We start from the raw sequence: 21,029 nt of genomic DNA, 5'->3' as shown, positions 1-21,029 counted from the left end.
TCTATAAGGTTTAAAATATAGGTACATATAATGATAACTAATGCATATTATATGCCATATAGTCACACGACATTTTGTAATTTGTAAGTAACTAAAAAATAAAATTTTAAGCTGCTGCTGCAGTTGTTGTGTTTTATTGTTGTATTGTTTTAAAAAAAAATAACTATAGCTCAGTAGCACTGTAACAAAAATATATTTCATTTCAATAATATGCATTACTTACTACTTACCTATAAAAATACTGAATATTATATTTATTATGTACAGGAATTGAGTAATGTCAGTGCTACAATATTTTAACATTTTAGCTGTCTATTTAGTCTTTTGTTTGAGCATCAGTTATCCAATGATCAAACGTAGTGCTTCAGGTCCATAATCGATTGTAAAAGTGATGATATATTAATATATGATTATAATAGGAGTTTACCTATAATAAATTACGTTCTATACCGAAGAACAAAATTAAGTATTCGACGATTTTTTTGATTTTCTTACCTATCAAGATATTAATATACAGACTTATTGTATCTCTGCCGTTAGGTAAATTGGTACCTTTATATAGAGAGATAAAAAATTAATTGAAAATCCTTGAATAAAAATTATAATACATATGATGAACAAATAACGATATAGATACAGTGTGATTCACCACCCATGCTCACCAACTTCTTCAATAATGGTTATTCAAAATCTGATTCTCGGAATTTTTAAATAATATACTTAATACTGTATTTTCAAATTTTTGAGATTTTTTTACTACTTAAGGAGTATTCTCTGAAGTCATGCAGGTACAAACTTCTATTTTTTTTTCAAATTACAACCCCTCTTTTATACAGTAACTAAATTATTTATAAATATAAACTCTATATATATTATGGTTTAAATAAAAAATAAGCAAATTCTTGGAAAAAAAAAACTTTTACCACTTGGGTATTTGCGCTAAAGTTATCGATATTATTTTCTTTAGATACCTACGTTAAAGTTTAATTTTGAAAAATAAATTATTATAATATACATAATAATAAATATTATAAAAATAGATTTTTAATTTTAATATTCCAATCAAATTATAATATCTTATACAGTATAAATTATGTATATTATAGGAGGGGTGGCAAGCGATAAGAGAGTCGAAAGCCGCACAATATAATGACAAATAATATGATGAGCAGGAAAAGGAATTATACCTATTATAGATTTATACTATAGAAGACAAAATGTTAAGGTGCGAGCCACTAGAGTCTACAACGCGAGCTGTAGTTTGGCCACTCCTTCTGGCTGATATATATGGGTAGTGGGTACCTATATGTCTATGTCTGTTCAATATATAATGATCAGATATAACCCATCATTCATCAATCATAAGTAACTGGATCATGAAAATAAGTATGAGATAATTATTTGATCGATTGTATTATAGTATTATGACATTCCAAATTAACACCACTTTGACTACCTACCTGTCCTACCTGTTGCATTGTTAAGGAATTAAGTGAAAAAAAATGACAGGTATAATCATATAATTTGTAAACCATTGTAGTGATATTTCAGTTATTGCTCTTGAAGTAGGTACCAATTATACAAAACACCCACCTACAAGATGCTCAATTTTATTTTTTTTTAAAAAAAAGGTTTTATTTAGAAACGTCGAATTTAAACATTTTAAATGATTTTTTTTAGAATACGTTTTTATTTGTTGTCGTTATATGTTTTTTTTTTGTTTGTTATGTGTGAATGTTGTCATTTGTATATATAACTTACCAAAATACAGGACAAAATTATAGCAAATTTCCCTAATAGTAATATTTCCGATGTATTCTCACACTTCATGATAACAAAAAAAAAAAAAACTGTTAACGTTAAGTGTCGAGTGTAGGTACCTTGTCATTGATTAGGTCACTCTAATCCTAATGGGTGGGTTCATTAATTCATCATGTACGAAAAATGGTTCTAAGTGGGGACGGTCAGCCTGTATTTCTAAAAATATTTTATTATATAGGTACATATTTATGTATTGCTCATCTTTCTTCTATCACTTATTACTTATTACTATAGTTATTAATAACATGGTAGGTTGAACTAATTTTGGCAACAACATATCACAGATTGTAACATATTGATAGTTATAGAAATATTATTTCATTAAATATTAAACATCTACACCATTACTGTTATTATCGTATGTGGTATGTCAATACCAAAGTCGGTATCGCAGAACGGTATAAATATAAGTCCATGGTGTTAACACATAATATATTTAATCTATTATGTGGAATAAATAACTTAGGTACAATTAATTTAAATACATTGAACAATATGTAACTATGTATAGTAAATAATAAAATACGTAATGGTGAAAGTTTCAAGTCCCTTTGAATAATATTTTTTTTATAAACCTAACCTAACCTTAAGATTCCCAAGTTGTTCGGTTGCTGTAAGAATAACTTATGAGAAGGTGTTTTGTGCAGATGTTGTATTAAATATTTAAATGTTCAAGCCTCTACTTTTAGGATAGGCAATGCCTAATCAAGATTTAAGATTGAATTAACTCACATTTAGTTTATTAGTTATTATATACTTATTACTGTAGGGCCCAGATTTTATGCAAATACGTATACTTCTACAATTCGCCTAGAATAATTTTTATTGAAAATGCCGAAGTTTCGTAATGAGTATAGTCTACCTAACCTACTTCTTCATATTTGCATAAATGATAAAAGTTGCATATTTTATAAAAAGTAAATCAATTTGTTTTTTTAAAGCTATTTTGAATTTTGAGCACTGATTACCTGAAGATTTCTTTTGAAAATCTTAGTTGAAATTTTGAAACTTCCTGTTGGTATTTGTTCCAAAACTAATAATAGGTATAAAGTATTGATGGTAATATAGTTAGTTGGTAATTTTTATTTCTATAATTATTTCTTTTACCGTCGTATATTGTGTAATCGTTTTTTGGATGTTTAGTGTTTCTTAACGAGTAATAAAGAATTTTATTTAGCATTAAAATCAGGGCCCTATTTTTTAGCAGGTATTTTGAATTGTGGTCCTGGCCGATACCTAGGCGGTATAAAATACAAATATTTGATAACCAATCACCTATGCAGTCTGTACTACGAACACGTTATACAACTCACTTACGGACTGAAAAGTGAAAAGTGAAAAGTGAAAATGCCGTTGCACCTGTTTAGCCGTTAACAAGTTTAGAACAGATGTACGTCACGAGTAACGACGGACGAGTACGACGACTACCTAGGCCAATGATAAGGATATAAGATTATTGCATATTGTGCTACAAAATATATTAAATTCAATCTGTTCTGTGATTGCTCACTTGTTAGAATTTCACGAAATCCCCTAAATCACTACATGAACGAATGTGTATTTTCATCTTGTCATTAAACAATATTATTGTGAACCTATTCTTTATACAAGACCTATGATCACCTCCCGATTGTTAACATTATATTTTTTTTTGTCCGATGTAATAAGGCTTGTCACGCGTGTAGTTGATTGTTGATAGGTACATAAATCATAATCATTATTAGTGTAAGTCCTACATTAGAAGTGGGTAAACAATCAAATATACTCTCTAGACGTGTAACAACTTGTCAATATTTACTTTAATATTTTGCGTTATTATTTTTAGTTTAATAAAAAGTACAATATAGTGATGTGCAATAACGATACCTAATAACAAGTATACCTACCTAAATATAAAAGTTAAAAATGTTTTTCTTCAAATTTATTAAAATATAATAATGTAATAAATATATTTCAAATAGTGTCAACAGTGATTGTAACTTGAAAGTTGTAACATGGTGATTGTGTAAATAGCAAAAGTATACGATAATAATAATGTTATATTATGTGTGAATACAAAATAATGGAACGGCAATGACGTCAAAATGATAAGAATTTGATAAATATTGTGATGTTGATTGTGAGTTATGACACGGACCTTATTGTTTTCAAAATCGTTAACTGGTTAGGACTGTTGGGAAGTAATACATTTTTTTGTTGAAATTACTTCCTTTTATAGTTGCCATTGTAGACCTTGAATAGTGTTTAATTGTTTTTTATTACTAATTATCTGTTATCGTATTGGCTATTTTGGCCCATCACACAGGGGATTGCTACAGTGTTCAAACAATGGTGGACCGATTAGGTGAGTAATATTCTATTTCTTCTCTTATTATGAAATCCTTAAATTTGTGTGTAAATAAATATTTTCATTTTTTAGTAAATAGTGAGGCAAATGCCCGTCGCATTACTATGGTCGAAAGTTGTTTTGGTAGCTCAGGACAAGTAAGTGAAATTCGTACTTCCTACTGAGTGTTTGATGAAAAAATGACATTCTGTGAATAATTGTACACATTCTTGGACATGGTATTATATTTTGTTGATACATGCCTTCATTTATTATTGCAGCCTCTAGCTGTTCCTGGGCGTGTATTAGTTGGTGAAGGTGTTCTGACAAAAATTTGCCGAAAAAAACCAAAACCTAGACAATTCTTTTTGTTCAACGACATTCTAGTATATGGAAATATACTTATAAACAAAAAAAAAGTAAATATTGTTTACATCATTGTAATTACTTACTAAAGTGTATAAATTTGTTTTAGTATAACAAACAGCATGTTATACCATTAGAAGAAGTAAAATTGGAATCTTTACAAGATGAAGGGCGTAAGTTATGATTACAATTACTAAGTGCTACCTAACTAGCGATCACCATTTTATGTATCATATATCTATCTTAATGTTAAGAACTAAGAAATGGTTGGTTCATTCGAACTGCGTCCAAGTCATTTGCTGTATATGCAGCCACTTCAACAGAAAAACAAGAATGGATGGCACACATTAATAAATGTATTGAAGATTTGTTAAGAAAGAGTGGTAAAAAAGCTGTTGAAGTCCATGCTGCGGTTTGGGTTCCAGATTCTGAAGCCAATGTTTGCATGCATTGTAAAAAGACTCAATTCACAGTCCTCAATCGAAGAGTAACTATATAATAATTTTTTTGTATTATAAACTTTTTTAAATTCTAATTTCTCTGTCGGTTTCAGCATCATTGTCGTAGCTGTGGTACTGTAGTGTGCGGTCCATGTTCTAGTAAACGATTTTTGTTACCAAATCAATCGACTAAACAATTGCGTGTCTGCCTAAATTGTTTTGATAAACTATCTCGAGATAAAGCACAACAAAACAGTACTAACCTCAACTATCTCAGAAACTGTATGTTTGTATTATAATCTAAACTATTGAAAATCTTTTTATCTCAATGATATTGATTCTAATTTATAGCCTTAAAAGATCGCAGTGAATCTTCTGGTGACGATGATTCTGATGACGATGATAATTTTGTTCCATCAACTACAACACCAGAGCAGGTATGAACTTGATAAAACTAATATTTTTTCACTTACTTATAAGTACTTGTTTAATTTACAGCCGAAGTTTTACTGATTTTACCATCTACATGAATACTTTCTTTGTTTTACTAACATTTTCTATGAAGTTTGTTATTCGTGGAATAATCTGATTTGACATGAGTTTAATCATAATTGTTTATATTTGTCTAGTAAAATCATATTGTACTATTTAATTTTATCAAATAATGCAAATTGAATTCATAGATCTATTATTTTATTTAATGTGTAAAATCCGAATTATGTATTTGTGATACCTTGTTAATAATATTGTTAAGTTGTTCTTATCAATATTAAGTTATTCAATGTCTTGTTAATATTAAATATTAGTCTATTATATTTATTTACAATCAAAGTATTTTTTTCTGATATTAATTTATTTTTACAATGAAAAAGGCCAAATAATATTATTCATTTGGGTCATTAATGTTTAAGAATTTATACATAAGTCAATTTTTAATATTTGAATGGGATGGATTTATTTTTATTACATTATAATTATAACTATTAATTAATATCACTTTTTCTAACTTGTATTTATGTATTTTTTCTGTAATTTAACCACCCGCTGTTATTAAAAAGAAAACCTGAAGAATTCAATAATCACAATAGTACAGTTAGTGTTACCATTTAAAATATTATTTTTACTATTAATAGTATGTAACATATAACTAGCATTATTTCAAATATAAAACAATATAATAGGTATTATTATTTGGTTTTAAACAACAACAAAATTGTATTAACAAATAGCATACTAATTTAAAACATAAGTTTAAATATAATCGCAGTCACTTCCTTGTTGATTTTTTGTTGATGTTTATTGTTGAGCACCATGTGAATTAAACGTGATTCCTGTGCTTGTGTTAATGGTACATTGAGTTCAATAGAGTGTTTCATAATTTCTTTGCATTGGCGAACATTTCCCAAAGTGTCTAAAATATAAATAAAAAATTATATATTTTTTTAAAATCAATACTGACTGAATAATCATATTATTTAAATAAAAATTGTTCAAATACTACTTTGATACTATTATAATATACTTGTACAAATATGTATAATTATTAATCATTTTTTTTTTTTTTTTTTATAAACATTTATTTGTTTTTAACAATAAAATATTTTTGAATTAAATTGTTGTTATTTTATATGATACAAACAAAAATCTTTATGTAAGATTACCATAAATATGGTAACCAAACTTTAAACTAAAAAACACAACATACTTCTCTAGTAAAAATATAAGTACATTTAATATGTTACTCTTATTTATTTTTATGTCTACATGAACTTTATTTGTTTATCAAAATGAAAATAGAAAATCAACTTATATTCCATTCATTTGTACATTAAATAGTGATTTTGTATTTCTAACAAATATCATTGTCAATCATACATTGCTAATTCATTGCGTGATATTACATTCTCCTGACATAGTTATAATGAGCTAATTATTTTAAGTTATAGTTGATGACTCATTGGCATTACACTGTAATCATTTATAGTCAGTATAATTAAAGTAATTTTAACAAACCAACACATAAAAGGCCTGAATATATATTCATATTACCTACATTAAACTTAATAGGTTGGAGCGGAAATAAGCAATGAAAAGTATATATTTCATCAATGAGCCTATAAATAGTCTTTATTTTAAAAAGAATATAACATTTATTATTTATGAATTTAGTCTATTTTTATCAATAACCAACACTATTTAGAATTAGATACTTATTTGATTTTTATTACTAGTGGTATGAATATATTAGAACTATACATTAAAGGTGTATTTTTTAAGCTAGTAAACTAGGCAACCTAGTGAAAATACTTTGTCACCTAGTTTACTGTTGGGCGACACCAATTTGTAAATGAAGGCATTTTATACTAGGTACCTATGAAAAAAAAATTGAGTAATGAATATAAATGTTATAACATTTTCTTGAAATCACCTCCTATTTTGAACAAATTATAACTCATTTTTACTAACTTTTACCATTCACTTCTACTTTCTACCGTTAATATTTATTTTTAATAATTATGAAGGGCGACCATGATAATAGTTATAATAGTTCTATCATTCTATAATTTAATATTTATTTTGAGAATATATTTTTTGTCACCCAGTGAAAATTCCTTAAAAAATGTACTGTACATTATAGTAGGTTACATTTAATATTCAAGTTTAAACTGTTTTTGGTAGATACATGGCTGGAAGTAAGTCAGTCACTGTTTTGAAACTGACCCGCCTTTAGTCACTTGTTATCCAAACAAATTTTTTTTATCAACTAACTTCAAGATTAAGACTAACTATTACACGCCAACAATTAAGATAGATAAAGTCCAATTTAGTAATTAAATTATAAATTGACAATTAATTAATATAGTCGCTAGGCTGTGTAGTTTAAATCAGAAGTTTTCAAATGTGGACTGACCGATCTTATAGCAAAATTCAGATAAGATTTCTGAAATATTATCGCATTAAGAGGTCGATTGGTAGGGTGCACAAAAAGAACATTCCTACAAAATAGTTTACCGTTCACCAAGGAGGTGACTCATACATGCGCGTGAGCGAGCTTTAAGCTATTTCGTGTACATACATACATACACACACACACACACACACACACAAATGATCACTTTACAAGACCCGCATGCAGGCATTTTGAAAATTGTCTATTTCAAACTCCTTAAAAACTGTCCACCACTAAACCCCTCGCAATAACATTATAATGGCTTAATGCCCACGGGGAGTTTGTTGTGAGTTAATTAAGAAGGAAGGTGAGAAGGGAGAGTAAGAGAGTTTAATAGAGTTTGTATTTCGGATAGGAAGCTGGAGTGCTGGACAATTGTCTCGGAAAATATATTATTAGATGGTTGAGCTACAGTTATTTTGGCTCATGATGCGAGTGCATTGGGTTTGGTGACCTGAAGTCAAATTTAAATTATTTGTTAGTAATTGTTCCATATTAATATCATATTATTTTGTTGCAGTCAAATTTAAAAATTTAAAAAGTTAAAATTTTATTTTGTCAAAAAAAAAAAACATTTTGTGGCTATGTTAGCCACAGTCATTATTTCATCAATATTATTTTGAAATTTCCCACTGGTTTGTATTATTAACAATTGGATGTAATTTACATAGGTTTTTTTTTTTTAAATAATTTTAACCACTTCCAGCCCCGTTGATGACAAAAATCATTTATTCAATAATGTGTAGGCATAATTCTAATAAAAATATGTAGGTAATTAATTTTAAAAAATAGCTAATAACTACAAATAAAATGTACTCACAATAATACTCAAACAGAGACCTTAAGATCCATTGATAAGGTTCCATTCGTTTATGTTTTAATAATATTATCATTATCCTTTGAACACAATTGATTTTATGGGCTTTTAACATTTTTTTTGTAAGGGCTGGTGTAAGGTATTGTATATTTTCTATTAATTTAGTATTTTGTCTTATTAATTTTTCAGCTTCTAGGTTATCATTATATAATTCACTTAAAAATAAATACTTCCACAGGATGCACATTGGATGATAATCTCCATATTTGACAACTATCGAATTTACAAATTTTGAAACCATGACTACTGATGCAACTCCATGTGATTTGACAATAGTATGAATGATAGGGTCTAAAACGTAATTCACTTTTGTCGACTCTATAGAGTAGAATGTCTCAAAAATTTTAAACATGCTATACAAATTTCCATTTGCCCAATAAGCTTCTGCAAAATTCATTTGTAATTCAGATTTCTTAATACAATTACCATACTTTTCATTGATTCTTTCAATTAAGACTAATCCATTAATTTTGCCATGTCTTGCCATTGTTAATCTGAATTGATTAAGTGCACTTTCACTGACTTGAGAGTACCCATCAAGGCATTGCTGTAGATATGTGGTCAGATGGTCTGGATCATCACAGAGTTCAAACATAGAATCTGATTTGACTTTTGGCAGCCTATTATTTGTAGTGACAAAATTGTCTGTTTTCCATTTCATCATATTTTCTAGAATGAGACTATTAGTAAAAGCGTCCATGGCATCATGGTGGTAGTTGCAAATTGGTTTTTCTGATTTGTGTGCATTGCCTTTCACAGAAAATGTGTTTTTGTTTGAAGCCAAATTTAAATATACTAAGCTTTTTGATGTCTCACACTTAGAACAAATATTAAAAAGTAGCATATTACGCATTCTAAACATCTAACCGACTTACAAAGTACCTAAGTAGGTACTTCAAAAATTCTTAAAACACATAATTATGTTCAGTTTTCAAAAAAAAAATAATGTAATAACAAATTAACATACGAGAATTGTATCTAACAAGTAACGACAACTATAATATAACAAGTAACGACATTGAAGGAATTCTAAAAATTATTGTCTTTCAATAATTATTTACAAATTACATTAAATTGGGTAACTACTTTATTTTCAAAGTTGAAAGTATCAGATGTGATAACATTGTTATCAATCACTATGTATCACAGAATATCTGTGATTGTAGTTTTGGCAGTTGTGATACCGTTGTTGAACACAGAATAATTGAATCACAGAATAGATTAAATGATTCTGTGCTTGATTGTTGTTTAAGTATTTAAGTATTTAAGTATTAGCTATTAAGAGGTACTTATTTACTATTTAAGACTTACTACTTAGGTATTGTATTTGAGATTGTAAAGTTATAACTTGATCTTGAATTGGTATTCTGTTGCCACTTGTAAACTGTAATTTATTGATATTTTGTTGTTATGTACATTTATTTTACAATATTTAGACTTAAGTAGTGTATACAGTGTTTCGTTGTAACGTACAAAACAATTTCACAATGGATACTCTGGCTGAGATCAAACGAAAAATAGACTCTGGAAGTACAATTTCAGTAACTGCTGTAAATATACCTCTATAATCATTGTTTATTAGACTTGAATAACTATATAACACAAATTTAATTCATTTTTAGGCAACGGACAATCTAGTTAATGTGATTAAGACTAAAATCAAAGGAAACCGTTCTGACATGACAAATGTAATTATTCTTTTTTATTTTATTTCTTGTTCTATTCTCTGTAATATACCAATCTTAATTTTACATGCATGTACATAGTACTGTTATTTACGTCTTATTCATGTCTCATTGTATGCATAAATGCCATGATTACAGATAAAACTTTTCATGACTAGTTACTTAAGAGTGATACCCAGATATACAGTTGATTTTTGGCAACTAGGAAATTTTAAGGGATAAACAATTTAGTTACTAAAATTTTCAAATTCAAACCAATTAAATGTTATGTACTTTTTTATATTCAAGTTATTTAGGTTGTTACCGAGTGTTGATTGTATTTTATACACTTGAGATTTTCACCTAAGATTTCACTTATTTAACTTTATTGTAGATTCCTGAAATGTTACTCCTTCAAGAGTATTGTTGTCATCAAAATCCAATCATCAGTACTACTGCATTAAGGGCTTTGTGTACATTTATGACGTCTAATAACTATCAAAACCAGTTGTTAATTGACTGGTTAGTCGTCCTAAATCCTCAAATTAAATGTAGAACTGGATTTATACAAGAAATATTTGAACTTATAATTTTTGGGTTGAAAAATAAAGAAAATACTAATAGTTATAACATTAACACTCTGGTCGATGTTCTTATAAAAATAATGGATGAAAGTATCGAAGAATGGCATGTAATTTTATATCATATGGAAATCAGTACAAATTTTGATGATCATGAGTAATAAATTATTTTAATTTAACTAAGTACTTATTTGATTGTAATTAATATTATACCTACATTTTTAATTATTGTTTTAGGTTTATTACAGGCTGGTTGAATGTCACAAAACGATTATTTAAATTCATTTTTTTGTCTCAGACATCATCTAATCATCGTACTTCGTTTGTCAGACTATTTGTTCAAATACTTAACTGTGCATCTGATTATGATTTATTATTTGAAATTTATTCTTGGCTACAGGTAAAATATATATCAACACTGTGAAATTATTATTTTATGTACTATAATATTTTTATTACAATTTGATTATTATTTATTACAGGTTGATAATCTAGATGACATTCTGTTTTTAAACAATTTTTTAGGAGAATTTTGTGACACAATCCCTGATACACTACATGAAACAAAATATAATTTATGTTTGTGTGTAATTCAAACATCAATTCAACTTATTTCACACGGATTCAACCCAACTTCCGCGTTCCAACGCTTGAATAGTCTTTTGATATTATGTCCTTGCACATCTGATATTTTATTGCTATGTTGTTCCAGAATTCTAAGCTTATGCCCGTCAAAATTTTTACTCAAAACTATTGATTTCTGTAATATACATTCTTTTTACTTTCCTCTTTAATTTTTATTTTACTTAAAATTTTGTTTTTTTTAAGGCTTGAATGTTGTTAAAAAATATGGGTGCCATAAAATAATTGCTCAGGCTGTCGTAGCAAGTATCTTACAATGGAATCGTACAAAATTAATCGATGATGACCAAATTATAGTAATTTTCTCAACTTTTAATTCTGATAGTAAGATTTTATTTTACATTTTATAAAAATGTGTACAACTTATTTAACTACATTTTTTTGTAGTTGCTGTATCCAGGGCATGTGCTAAAAGTCATAAATTATTTCCATTTTTATCAAGCGATTCATTTTTAATTACTTCATACTCACTGATTAAGTAAGACACTTTACTTGCAAATTTGTGTACATTTGTTGAATGTATTTTAGAAAATAAAGGATAAAAAAATGCAACAATCAATTATTTCGATTTTTCAGACTGTGTCCAGAATTTAATAACAAACAATTTACCTCAAAATGGTTGTCTGAGATTAATCATACCAGTGAGTTATTAAACGATACTCAGTTTAATTTTTATTTGGTAGGTCTCTACTTAAGTAAAATCTGTGATCGCTCTCAACAACAAACTGTATTAAAGTTATTGAATAAACAGTATTTGATGCCATTAATTTCATATGCTGTGGATCTAGAAACAAGTCATTATGGTAGATTTGATTTAATGAAAGTCATACCTACTGCAGCTTGTATACCGGTAAGTTTATAATTTTTGTGTTAAGTTTCTACTTTCAAATTACCATTGCCTAAAAACTTAATTTTAATTGACTTTAAACATTTTAACAATTTTAGTTATTTTATGAGTGGTTAAAAAAAAATTTGAATATAATAAGCATTAAGTATAACAATGTTGATTAGTTGTTCATTTTAGTGGTTGAAAATGTTTTTTTTTATTACATATATACATTTTTATTTCATTTTTAACTATTAATTATTTTATTGTAGTAAATATTCATTTAAATTTAAATTTAAAAAATTTATTTATTTGTATGTAAATGTTTTCTTTATAAAAGTGTTCTTTGTTGACATTGTGTAAAGTGTCTTTTTAACCTTACACTTATAGTTTTATTATTTTTGTTTTTTGTAGGAAAACATTTCATTAGTAATTAGTTTTGTAAAACGTTTTGAAAATAGCAACGATGAAACATTGAATAATCTAAGCATCGATATGTATTATGACTTATGGATAACAGAAGTTAGATGTTACAGATTTTTATTGTATTGTTTATCAAAAGATAAACCAGGATGGCAGTGGAATGTTGTTAAGTCATATACTATTAGAAAAATGGTCAAATCAAAGTAAAGAATAAACACTATAAATAAGCAAAGATATTTACTGTAAAAATTATATTTTATTCATTATAGTCCTAATTCAGATTTGGTATCTGTTTTGAAACAAATGCTTGGATTTTACATAAAAAACTCAATGTACTTGCCACTGAAATTGACTTTAGAATCTTTAGTAGATTTGTGTCTTGCTGAGTATATGAATCCAGAATCTCTTTTAAAAATGATTGATAAAACTATTTTAGACATTCACCATCCTTCTGTTATATCGAGGTATGCATTTTTATTTATTTGAGTAAAATTTTATTTAAACACATGATGTTTATTTTTTTTTTTTTTTGTACAGCTTTTGTAATTTATTAATGGTGTCATGTAACCAAACAACGGAAAATGAAAAACGCAATGAATTTTACCAAAATTTATGGTCTTTGGTATTAAACTCCAATGATAATACTGTTAAATGCGCTCTCAAGTAAGTTTAAGTCTCTCAAGAGGACATGGCACCCGCATGTGAAGTCTCCGTTCTACAAGTGAGTAACATAGCAAATTGTAACCTCAGCAGATCACGTTTAGCTCTATTAGTTTAAAAATTCGAGTGAATTCACCTCTTATAACATTTGAAGGCAAGGTTATTATCTAGGACATCTTATAGGCTTTTTATTATATTTTAATTTCAAAGCAAGTTATGAGTGTTTTAAAATTGTAAGTTGTTTGTACATCTTAAAATACTCAACTTTTTTAAATTAAAACATTATGAAAATCCAAAAGATGCCCTGCTATTAATTTTAACTTTAAATTTTATAAGAAGTCAATTCATTCTAATTTTTAAACCAACAGAGCTAAAAGTGATCTGTTGAGTGTACAATTTGCTATGTTACGCACTTGTAAAACAAAGACAACACATGCAGGTGCCACGTCCTCTTAAACTTTTATAAAATCTTAATTTAAATGTTATAGGGCTTTATCCAACACAGATTTAGAAACCATGCCTCTCAATGTTTTACCTAAAACATTTCAAAGCTATCCAAGAATTGGAACACAGTTGGAGGATTCAGAAAGATTAGATTTATTTAATGGGCCTATACCTGGTGACAGTTTTACTACTTTTTCATCAGTCATTCAATCAATTTTTTTTCTTTTTTCATGAATAAAATGTTTTGTTATTATAGGAGAGTGTTGGGTGAAATTTCTTCAAAGTATTAACAAAACATTTATCAATGAAGCCCAAATTATGTTATCAGTCTGGCTTGCACGAGAGTTGGAAAAAAATGTCATAATACGAGTCCAATCAGACCGTTAGTATTTTAATAGACTATTGTTATTTGGTATGCTGCTTATTAAATGTTTATTTTCAGATGAACCAAAACATTTAAAACATCTTCCCGACCATAGCATTGCCCGAGGATTAATGTCATTTATTGTGCCAAAACGAAAACAAATGTTGGATGTTGATGAAGATGCCAAAGTGGCTTGTTTAGCTGTTATTAATGGCGCTGATAAACCAATGTATCCATTTGATTGGGGTTTCTTAGAAAAATATGTGACTGAAGGGCCCAATAGTAAACTTTGGAAAGAGTCAGTTATATTAATTGCAAAGCAATCAACCAAATCTACTTCAGCATTTCGACTTCTATACAAATGCTATGATCACCACTCAAATTTTGATGTACAATTCAGGCTCTTGAATTTTTTTTTGGTTTTTTTTTCTTATCAATCATATCAAATTTTTTTTTCTAGATTAATCAAATTAAATTACTGATTACAATATTGTATAAAGTTTCCAATATTATTTTCCATGATCTACAAAAGCAATTTGTGACGAATGTAGTTAATGGAATTTTAAATAACATACATAAAACATATTCTAACAGCAATTTAGGTATAGCTCTATTACAATTTTATTATTAAATAATCAATGTTTTCTCTTTTTATGCATGTTTATAGTATTTTACATATTTTTTAGATGTTGACTTGTTATGTCATATTTTATCAGAATTTAAACAAATATTACAAAGTCCCCAAACAAATATGGAAAATGTACACTTCATTTGCAATATTTTACAAAATATATGGTGTACAATCAATTTGGAAAATAAGGTTTGTCTGTATATTCTCAAAATTAGATCCAAAATATTTATTTTGATTTATTCTAGGAAATACTTTATAAATTCCTTGGCTGCTGCTTAACCATGCCAACTGAAATGCTGAAAAACTTAAGACCATATCCAGTTCAAGAATCAATGCTACCAAAGTTTATAATTCTCTGCTGTGCACAGAATTTTATTTCTAGTAACATATCCTTTGATCCACTGAATGAATGTATTCAATCATGCAATCAATTTTTCAAGTAAAGTAGTTTCATTGCAGTCAAGATAGACCTACTTTAAGATTCTACATTTTTTTTTAGGAATTACTCATTTCTGTATGATACTGTTATTGATGTCTTTAAACTCGAGATGTTTATTCCATACCAACATGAGTTTATAGCTAATTTCATGATTTATCTAACCAGTTTCACAAAGAAAACAAATACCTTCGCAAATGTTAGTATTGTTAATTTATTATAAATGTTTTATTTATCATTATTTTTGTGGAGTACATATATTTTGTATATATTAAATTAAATCAAAATATCTTATTTAAATGTTTATTTCAGGATTTATTAGATGTATTATGTTCAGTTTTCATTAATCTCATAAGCACATTATCAGGATATGACAGCGTAAGTTTCAAAAATGTCAGGAAACTAAATTGTTCAGTTTTTCCTGTAGCTTTAGCAACATATTCTAAAAATACATCACAGGTAAGAATGCTATTTTAAGTTTGTTTTTCTTTGTTAAAATTATTATTTTATAGTCTTCTAGGATTATTGAATGGCTTAAAACTATGATAACTATTTCATCTTTGCCAGAAAAATATTCTAAATTGTTCTACTGCTGTTTAGCTGCATTTAAAAATGACAAATGTTTATTAGTATGGACGAACAGAAAAAAAATCATATTACACTGACCATCGTTCTAAAGACTAAAGGTAATTTCAATATTAATTTAATGTCCGTCTGTTGTACCATTCATACTTGCTGTATTATTTGACTTGTAACCATTTGGATTCATGGTTTGCCATTTCCAAAAGTCTCTGCCTAAAATGTTTAATATGTATAATTTATGTAAATATGTTATTTATAATTTACAATATTAACTTACACATATCTTCTAAGGTATATTTAGCTGTCCAACCGAGATCAACTTTTGCAAAATCACAATTGGCATACATTGATTCTATGTCACCATAGCGGCGTGCTTCAATTTTGTATGGTATTTTGACACCTGTTACTTTTTCAAAGGTTTTTACAAAATCCAATACAGAAGTTCCTTGTCCACTTCCTAAGTTATAAACCTAAGATCATTATTAAAATTAACATTTAATTATGATAAATGTATTTCAATAAATTATATATTTTTATTTTAATCTACAATAATGATGCTATTATTATGAACTTATACCTAATTATTTTTCCTTGTGTTAAAATATCAAATTTTTAAATAAAACATGAATTATTTTATCTAATAATTTGATAATATAAAATAATTTTAAAATTCATAATATTACGTAAACATCTAACTTATTGACATTTATAAAGGCACTTTCTTATGGTGTACCATGGAGATTTGTATATATCAAATATAAAATCAAATAGGTACTAGGTAGTGAGAATGTTATATAAAAAATACCATAGTTATAGTCACCTGTAAATGCGCATGCTTTGATTGTAATTTTTTTAAAGCTGCCACATGCCCTTCGGCCAAGTCCATCACATGAACATAATCTCTTATGCCTGCGAACAAAGAAATTTTTGAAAAAATAATAATTGTGTTCACTGTTAATTATTGAAATGATGTATACCGGTGCCGTCGGGGGTTGCATAATCTCCACCGTAGATTGACAACTCAGGCTTTTTCCCCAACGCCACTTGCGCTATGTACGGCATTAAGTTTGAAAAGTTGGTCGTTGGGTCTTCTCCGATCAATCCCGATGAATGAGCTCCTACCGGATTGAAGTACCTCAGGCTCACGATGTTCCACTTCTTTTTTTACAAAACAAAAAATTACATTTCATCGAGAATGGAAAATGAACAAAGCGCTGACTAGTGGTGTAGTTAATACAATTTATAAGAAAATAGCTATTGTTATAATTTGGTCTGTATGTATTTACTTGTTCGGAGTTTACGACGTCCCTGAGTATCTCTTCGATAAAATATTTCGTGCGGCCATACACATTGGTGACATTGCCGATTGGGTGACTTTCAGTTATGGGCAAAGATGATGGGTTCCCGTAAACGGTACACGAGCTGGAGAACACTAACTGGTAACATCCGTGAGAGGCCATCACTTCCAAAAGATTCATGGCGCCTATTATGTTATTCTTGTAATACATGAGAGGTTGTTTCATCGATTCGCCGACCGATTTCACTGCAGCAAAGTGTATAACACAGTCGAACGTATGCTATAACATCAGTTCATAACAATCACATTATAACCATGGTGTAAATGTGAAATAACAATGACATCATATAGGTAGGTATTTTGCCAGTTTTCGTTTAATGTTATTAAATCCGGAAGGGCTTGGAACTCTGTGCACTAAATGCTAATAGACATAGAGTAGGTACCTCATATACTTTGACAGTTCCAGATTAACCTACAAGCACATTAAGCATTAAGCACTGCCTTAGGCCCTCGCAAAACTTCGATCCTTAGAATTTTTTTTTGTATTGAGAAAATTTTAAAATCTGTAGATTTGCACACTAAGCAAGTTTAATCCTAAGTGATATTTTATCCAACCTTAGACCTTAGGTATTTAAATTAAAAATGTTTTTAGTTTTAAATAGGTACAAATTATTCCCTATGATCCTATAGGTCATAGGATATAGGTACCTATACTAATTCACATATTAATTTGAGAATTTTGGAGATTTGAATACCAATGAAATAAAAAAAAGCTCTAATGAAATTTTAATAACGATAGTTCCAGCAAAACTAAAACCATTTTTTTTTTTGAATTTCAAGTCATGAGTTATTGTGTGATAAGGAATAATATATGCCACCTTTTTTTTTTAAATAACTAAAAGATACTATAATTAAATCGTTTTTCAAATTACCTGATTTTCAAGAAAAACAGCAAGATATATACAATAGTGAACACTCTTTTCTTACAAAATCTTTACCATTCTTGTGTAAATGGTAAATCACGCTCAGTTCAAAAATATCGTTGTTCAAATGCAATTATGGGTAAGTACTGATCTAAAGCTTTAAATGTTTTCAAACATACCTACATTTCTATACATTTTAATACAGCTCACATAATTTCAGTTTAATTTTTTTTCTTAACTATATTTTGTTAATCCTATGATGTCCTCATTAAGTTTCTATTTTTGTATTGATATTTAAACAAAGTTGGCGTCTACATGAAATTAAGTCAGTGGCACGCCTATAGGTATTGCCTACCTATATAATATTTTAAACGCCCAAAATAATAATGATAACGTATAATGTAGTAGAATTATTGTACTTTGTCGAAAATGCCGTCCAGCTGCTTGATGTCCAACAGGTCGCACTTGTAAAAAGTGATCTCCTTGCCGGTGATGCGCCGCACTCGATCTAGGCTGGCGGCGGCCTGCTCCTTGCCGACGCTGTTTGCGAAGTTGTCGATGGCCACCACGTCGTAGCCGGCTTCCAGCAGCGACAGTACGCAATGGCTGCCGATGTATCCTGCGCCGCCTGTGACGAAAACCTTCTTGATTTCCGCCATGGTATCTATATGTTCTACCTATAAATCGTGTGCTTGCAGCGTCCTCGCCGGAAGATTTAGCGGATTTTCGTGGTATGGCCCGGTGAACGGTTATCACGCGAATATCACACTGCTGACATATATAATAATTCGTCTTAAACTCGTGCGATGAGCACGTTTGATGTGATTATTTCTGTTTCCGATCGGACGATCGAGAGAGGAGAGAGCGACCTGCTTCACGCACGCCGCACTATAAAGTGACGTATATGTGTGGCTACCTATACACCGCACACGTCGGTAGGTACCAATATGTAATTTGAACGCCGGATAGTATCGTCCTTGGCCTTGGACTCGTACGGCCGACGAAGAAGATCCGAACCGCAGTGGGGACACGATTTATAATAATGTAGGTATAATTTAATATACAGAGTGGTTCTTTTATCAACAACTACTGTCAGCCATTCCATATCCGTGAACATAAAATGGTTCGAAACATTTTGTGTTATACCTAGGTAATATTAACTTTGTTAGAAATCAAGTTACAAAAAAAAAATATTCATAAAAACACACGGAGTCAGCAATAAATGAATGTCTGATTCTTGAAAGAAGTACTATTCGATGTATAACGAGTAGGTTACGCGTTTGTAAGTAGATAGGTTTGTATGGTAGGTATTATAAATGGTATATAACAGTTACCAGCTACGTATGTAGTATGACGATTGACGATTTATATGTCGAGCCTGTAACTGGTTTCCAATTTACGCCACGCGATAATTGCATATTTATTATACCTATACATGCGCTGCGTGCCATTTGTTATGTATTATAATATTATAATATAATGTAAACATGTAATTATGTTAATAACCATTATGCTCTTTGGAAATTATATTAGAACTTCGATGAAATGTTCAACACAACTACATTTGTACTTATATCGGTAGGTATAATGTTTCCCATCTACGTTGTCTTCCAACTTGTCTTGTTGGCTGTTACGTCGGTAGCTCGGTGCAGTCAAAATTTGTGTTTTTTTTATATATATTACAATATGCTGTTGTGTCCAGTGTTCAGTGATATTATGTGATTTTTTTTTTTAAAACGTATACTTATAATATATTTATAGTTATATCAGAATATTGCTTTTTACGAATAACATTTAGAAATTAATAATATAACTATACATGTTCCAACAAAATTTATTAAAACTACGACGATGTCTGATGGTCACTATAATATAATATACTATATTTATACTATACTTAGGTACTACTCGATTATGTAATATTCAGTATAGTTATAAAACAATATTATACCTTTTTTTTCGGTTTAACTAGCTGCAGAGGAGGCTCTGAACGAGCAATACTACACTTATATGTATATAGGTAGTACCTATACTACGTTTTAAATTATTTATTAAGAGGATGTCAGCGCACTTTTTGTATTCTATCTCTGAACAATATACTTTTATCTATGAATTAATACACCTGCAACTTGTATAAAATATTAGTAGGTATCTACGTTCTATCTAATATAATATATTATATCAGTAAATGATAAACCTATGCGTTTACAACCTTTATATCTAAAATCAAATCTCCGAGAAACATACATGATATTAGATCCCTTTCTTTTGTTCAAACCTGGGAGTAGATACTATTGGTAGTTAGAAGTACCTAACCTACGGCGATGTAAATAAAGTTCGTCATGTTAAAATTATAGGACAACCACTTAGTTCCCATATTATTATTGCCTGAAGACTGTGCATGTAAATGACTGTATCACCATTCACCTCATAGTGATATCGATGTGAAACACGTGAAAATGAGACAGAATTACTGTAATAACACGTATGGTTCACACGATGGAATTCATTAAAGCACATACCTACCCTCATCCCGCATCGCTATTTAATTATGCTTATAAATGTAATAAATGGGTTTACGATTTCATGATGAATTTCACATTTTACAGCTCAGAGGATTTGACATTTTTAAAACCTACCTATCCACAATACACATCATCATTTATTTTAAATTAAGAGAATCTCGATTCTCGATACGGATGAGTTGCATCTAGATAACGTAAAAATATTGAACATTATACTGGTTAAAAATGGTTTACCGAGGAATACATTTACA

The 21,029-nt window shown here is 28.8% G+C and overlaps 4 protein-coding genes across 6 annotated transcripts; 2 read left to right on the top strand and 2 right to left on the bottom strand.

Annotated features, from left to right (window-relative positions):
• The first annotated feature begins 3,767 nt into the window (after window positions 1-3,767).
• LOC111029232 (pleckstrin homology domain-containing family F member 2) lies at window positions 3,768-5,656 on the top strand. Its single transcript, XM_022308185.1, has 8 exons — window positions 3,768-4,165; window positions 4,241-4,305; window positions 4,429-4,566; window positions 4,623-4,686; window positions 4,768-5,000; window positions 5,067-5,235; window positions 5,305-5,390; window positions 5,452-5,656. Exons 1-8 carry the CDS (start codon window positions 4,150-4,152, stop codon window positions 5,464-5,466), a joined length of 786 nt encoding a protein of 261 aa, XP_022163877.1. The 5' UTR covers window positions 3,768-4,149; the 3' UTR covers window positions 5,467-5,656.
• Window positions 5,657-5,750: 94 nt separating this feature from the next.
• Window positions 5,751-9,642, bottom strand: LOC111029228. The gene is made up of 2 exons (XM_022308181.1): window positions 8,724-9,642; window positions 5,751-6,364 (listed from the first exon to the last, which is right to left on the bottom strand). The coding sequence occupies exons 1-2, from the start codon at window positions 9,640-9,642 to the stop codon at window positions 6,192-6,194; spliced, it is 1,092 nt and encodes a 363-aa protein (XP_022163873.1). The 3' UTR covers window positions 5,751-6,191.
• A 308-nt stretch (window positions 9,643-9,950) lies between these two features.
• LOC111029227 lies at window positions 9,951-16,485 on the top strand. Of its 3 annotated transcripts, XM_022308179.1 has the most exons (21): window positions 9,951-10,330; window positions 10,403-10,468; window positions 10,839-11,182; window positions 11,263-11,425; window positions 11,508-11,787; window positions 11,854-11,991; window positions 12,055-12,145; window positions 12,244-12,517; window positions 12,908-13,119; window positions 13,186-13,380; window positions 13,454-13,579; window positions 14,065-14,195; window positions 14,277-14,402; window positions 14,463-14,773; window positions 14,845-14,986; window positions 15,071-15,204; window positions 15,261-15,454; window positions 15,515-15,650; window positions 15,764-15,910; window positions 15,964-16,137; window positions 16,325-16,485. In XM_022308179.1, exons 1-20 carry the CDS (start codon window positions 10,268-10,270, stop codon window positions 16,114-16,116), a joined length of 3,426 nt encoding a protein of 1,141 aa, XP_022163871.1. In that variant the 5' UTR covers window positions 9,951-10,267; the 3' UTR covers window positions 16,117-16,137; window positions 16,325-16,485. The 3 variants fall into 3 exon arrangements, with proteins under 3 accessions (XP_022163871.1, XP_022163869.1, XP_022163872.1); XM_022308177.1 differs by lacking the exon at window positions 16,325-16,485 and having other exon boundaries at window positions 15,964-16,192; XM_022308180.1 differs by lacking the exons at window positions 10,839-11,182; window positions 16,325-16,485 and having other exon boundaries at window positions 10,313-10,330; window positions 15,964-16,192.
• On the bottom strand, window positions 15,741-19,168 carry LOC111029229 (UDP-glucose 4-epimerase-like). The gene is made up of 6 exons (XM_022308182.1): window positions 18,673-19,168; window positions 17,320-17,610; window positions 17,011-17,191; window positions 16,854-16,942; window positions 16,311-16,503; window positions 15,741-16,246 (listed from the first exon to the last, which is right to left on the bottom strand). Exons 1-6 carry the CDS (start codon window positions 18,910-18,912, stop codon window positions 16,155-16,157), a joined length of 1,086 nt encoding a protein of 361 aa, XP_022163874.1. The 5' UTR covers window positions 18,913-19,168; the 3' UTR covers window positions 15,741-16,154.
• Between the last annotated feature and the right edge of the window lie 1,861 nt (window positions 19,169-21,029).

Source organism: Myzus persicae, unplaced genomic scaffold, assembly GCF_001856785.1.
Source record: "Myzus persicae strain clone G006 unplaced genomic scaffold, MPER_G0061.0, whole genome shotgun sequence".
Taxonomy (NCBI): Eukaryota; Metazoa; Arthropoda; class Insecta; order Hemiptera; family Aphididae; genus Myzus; species Myzus persicae.
This window is presented reverse-complemented; position numbering and strand designations above follow the sequence as displayed.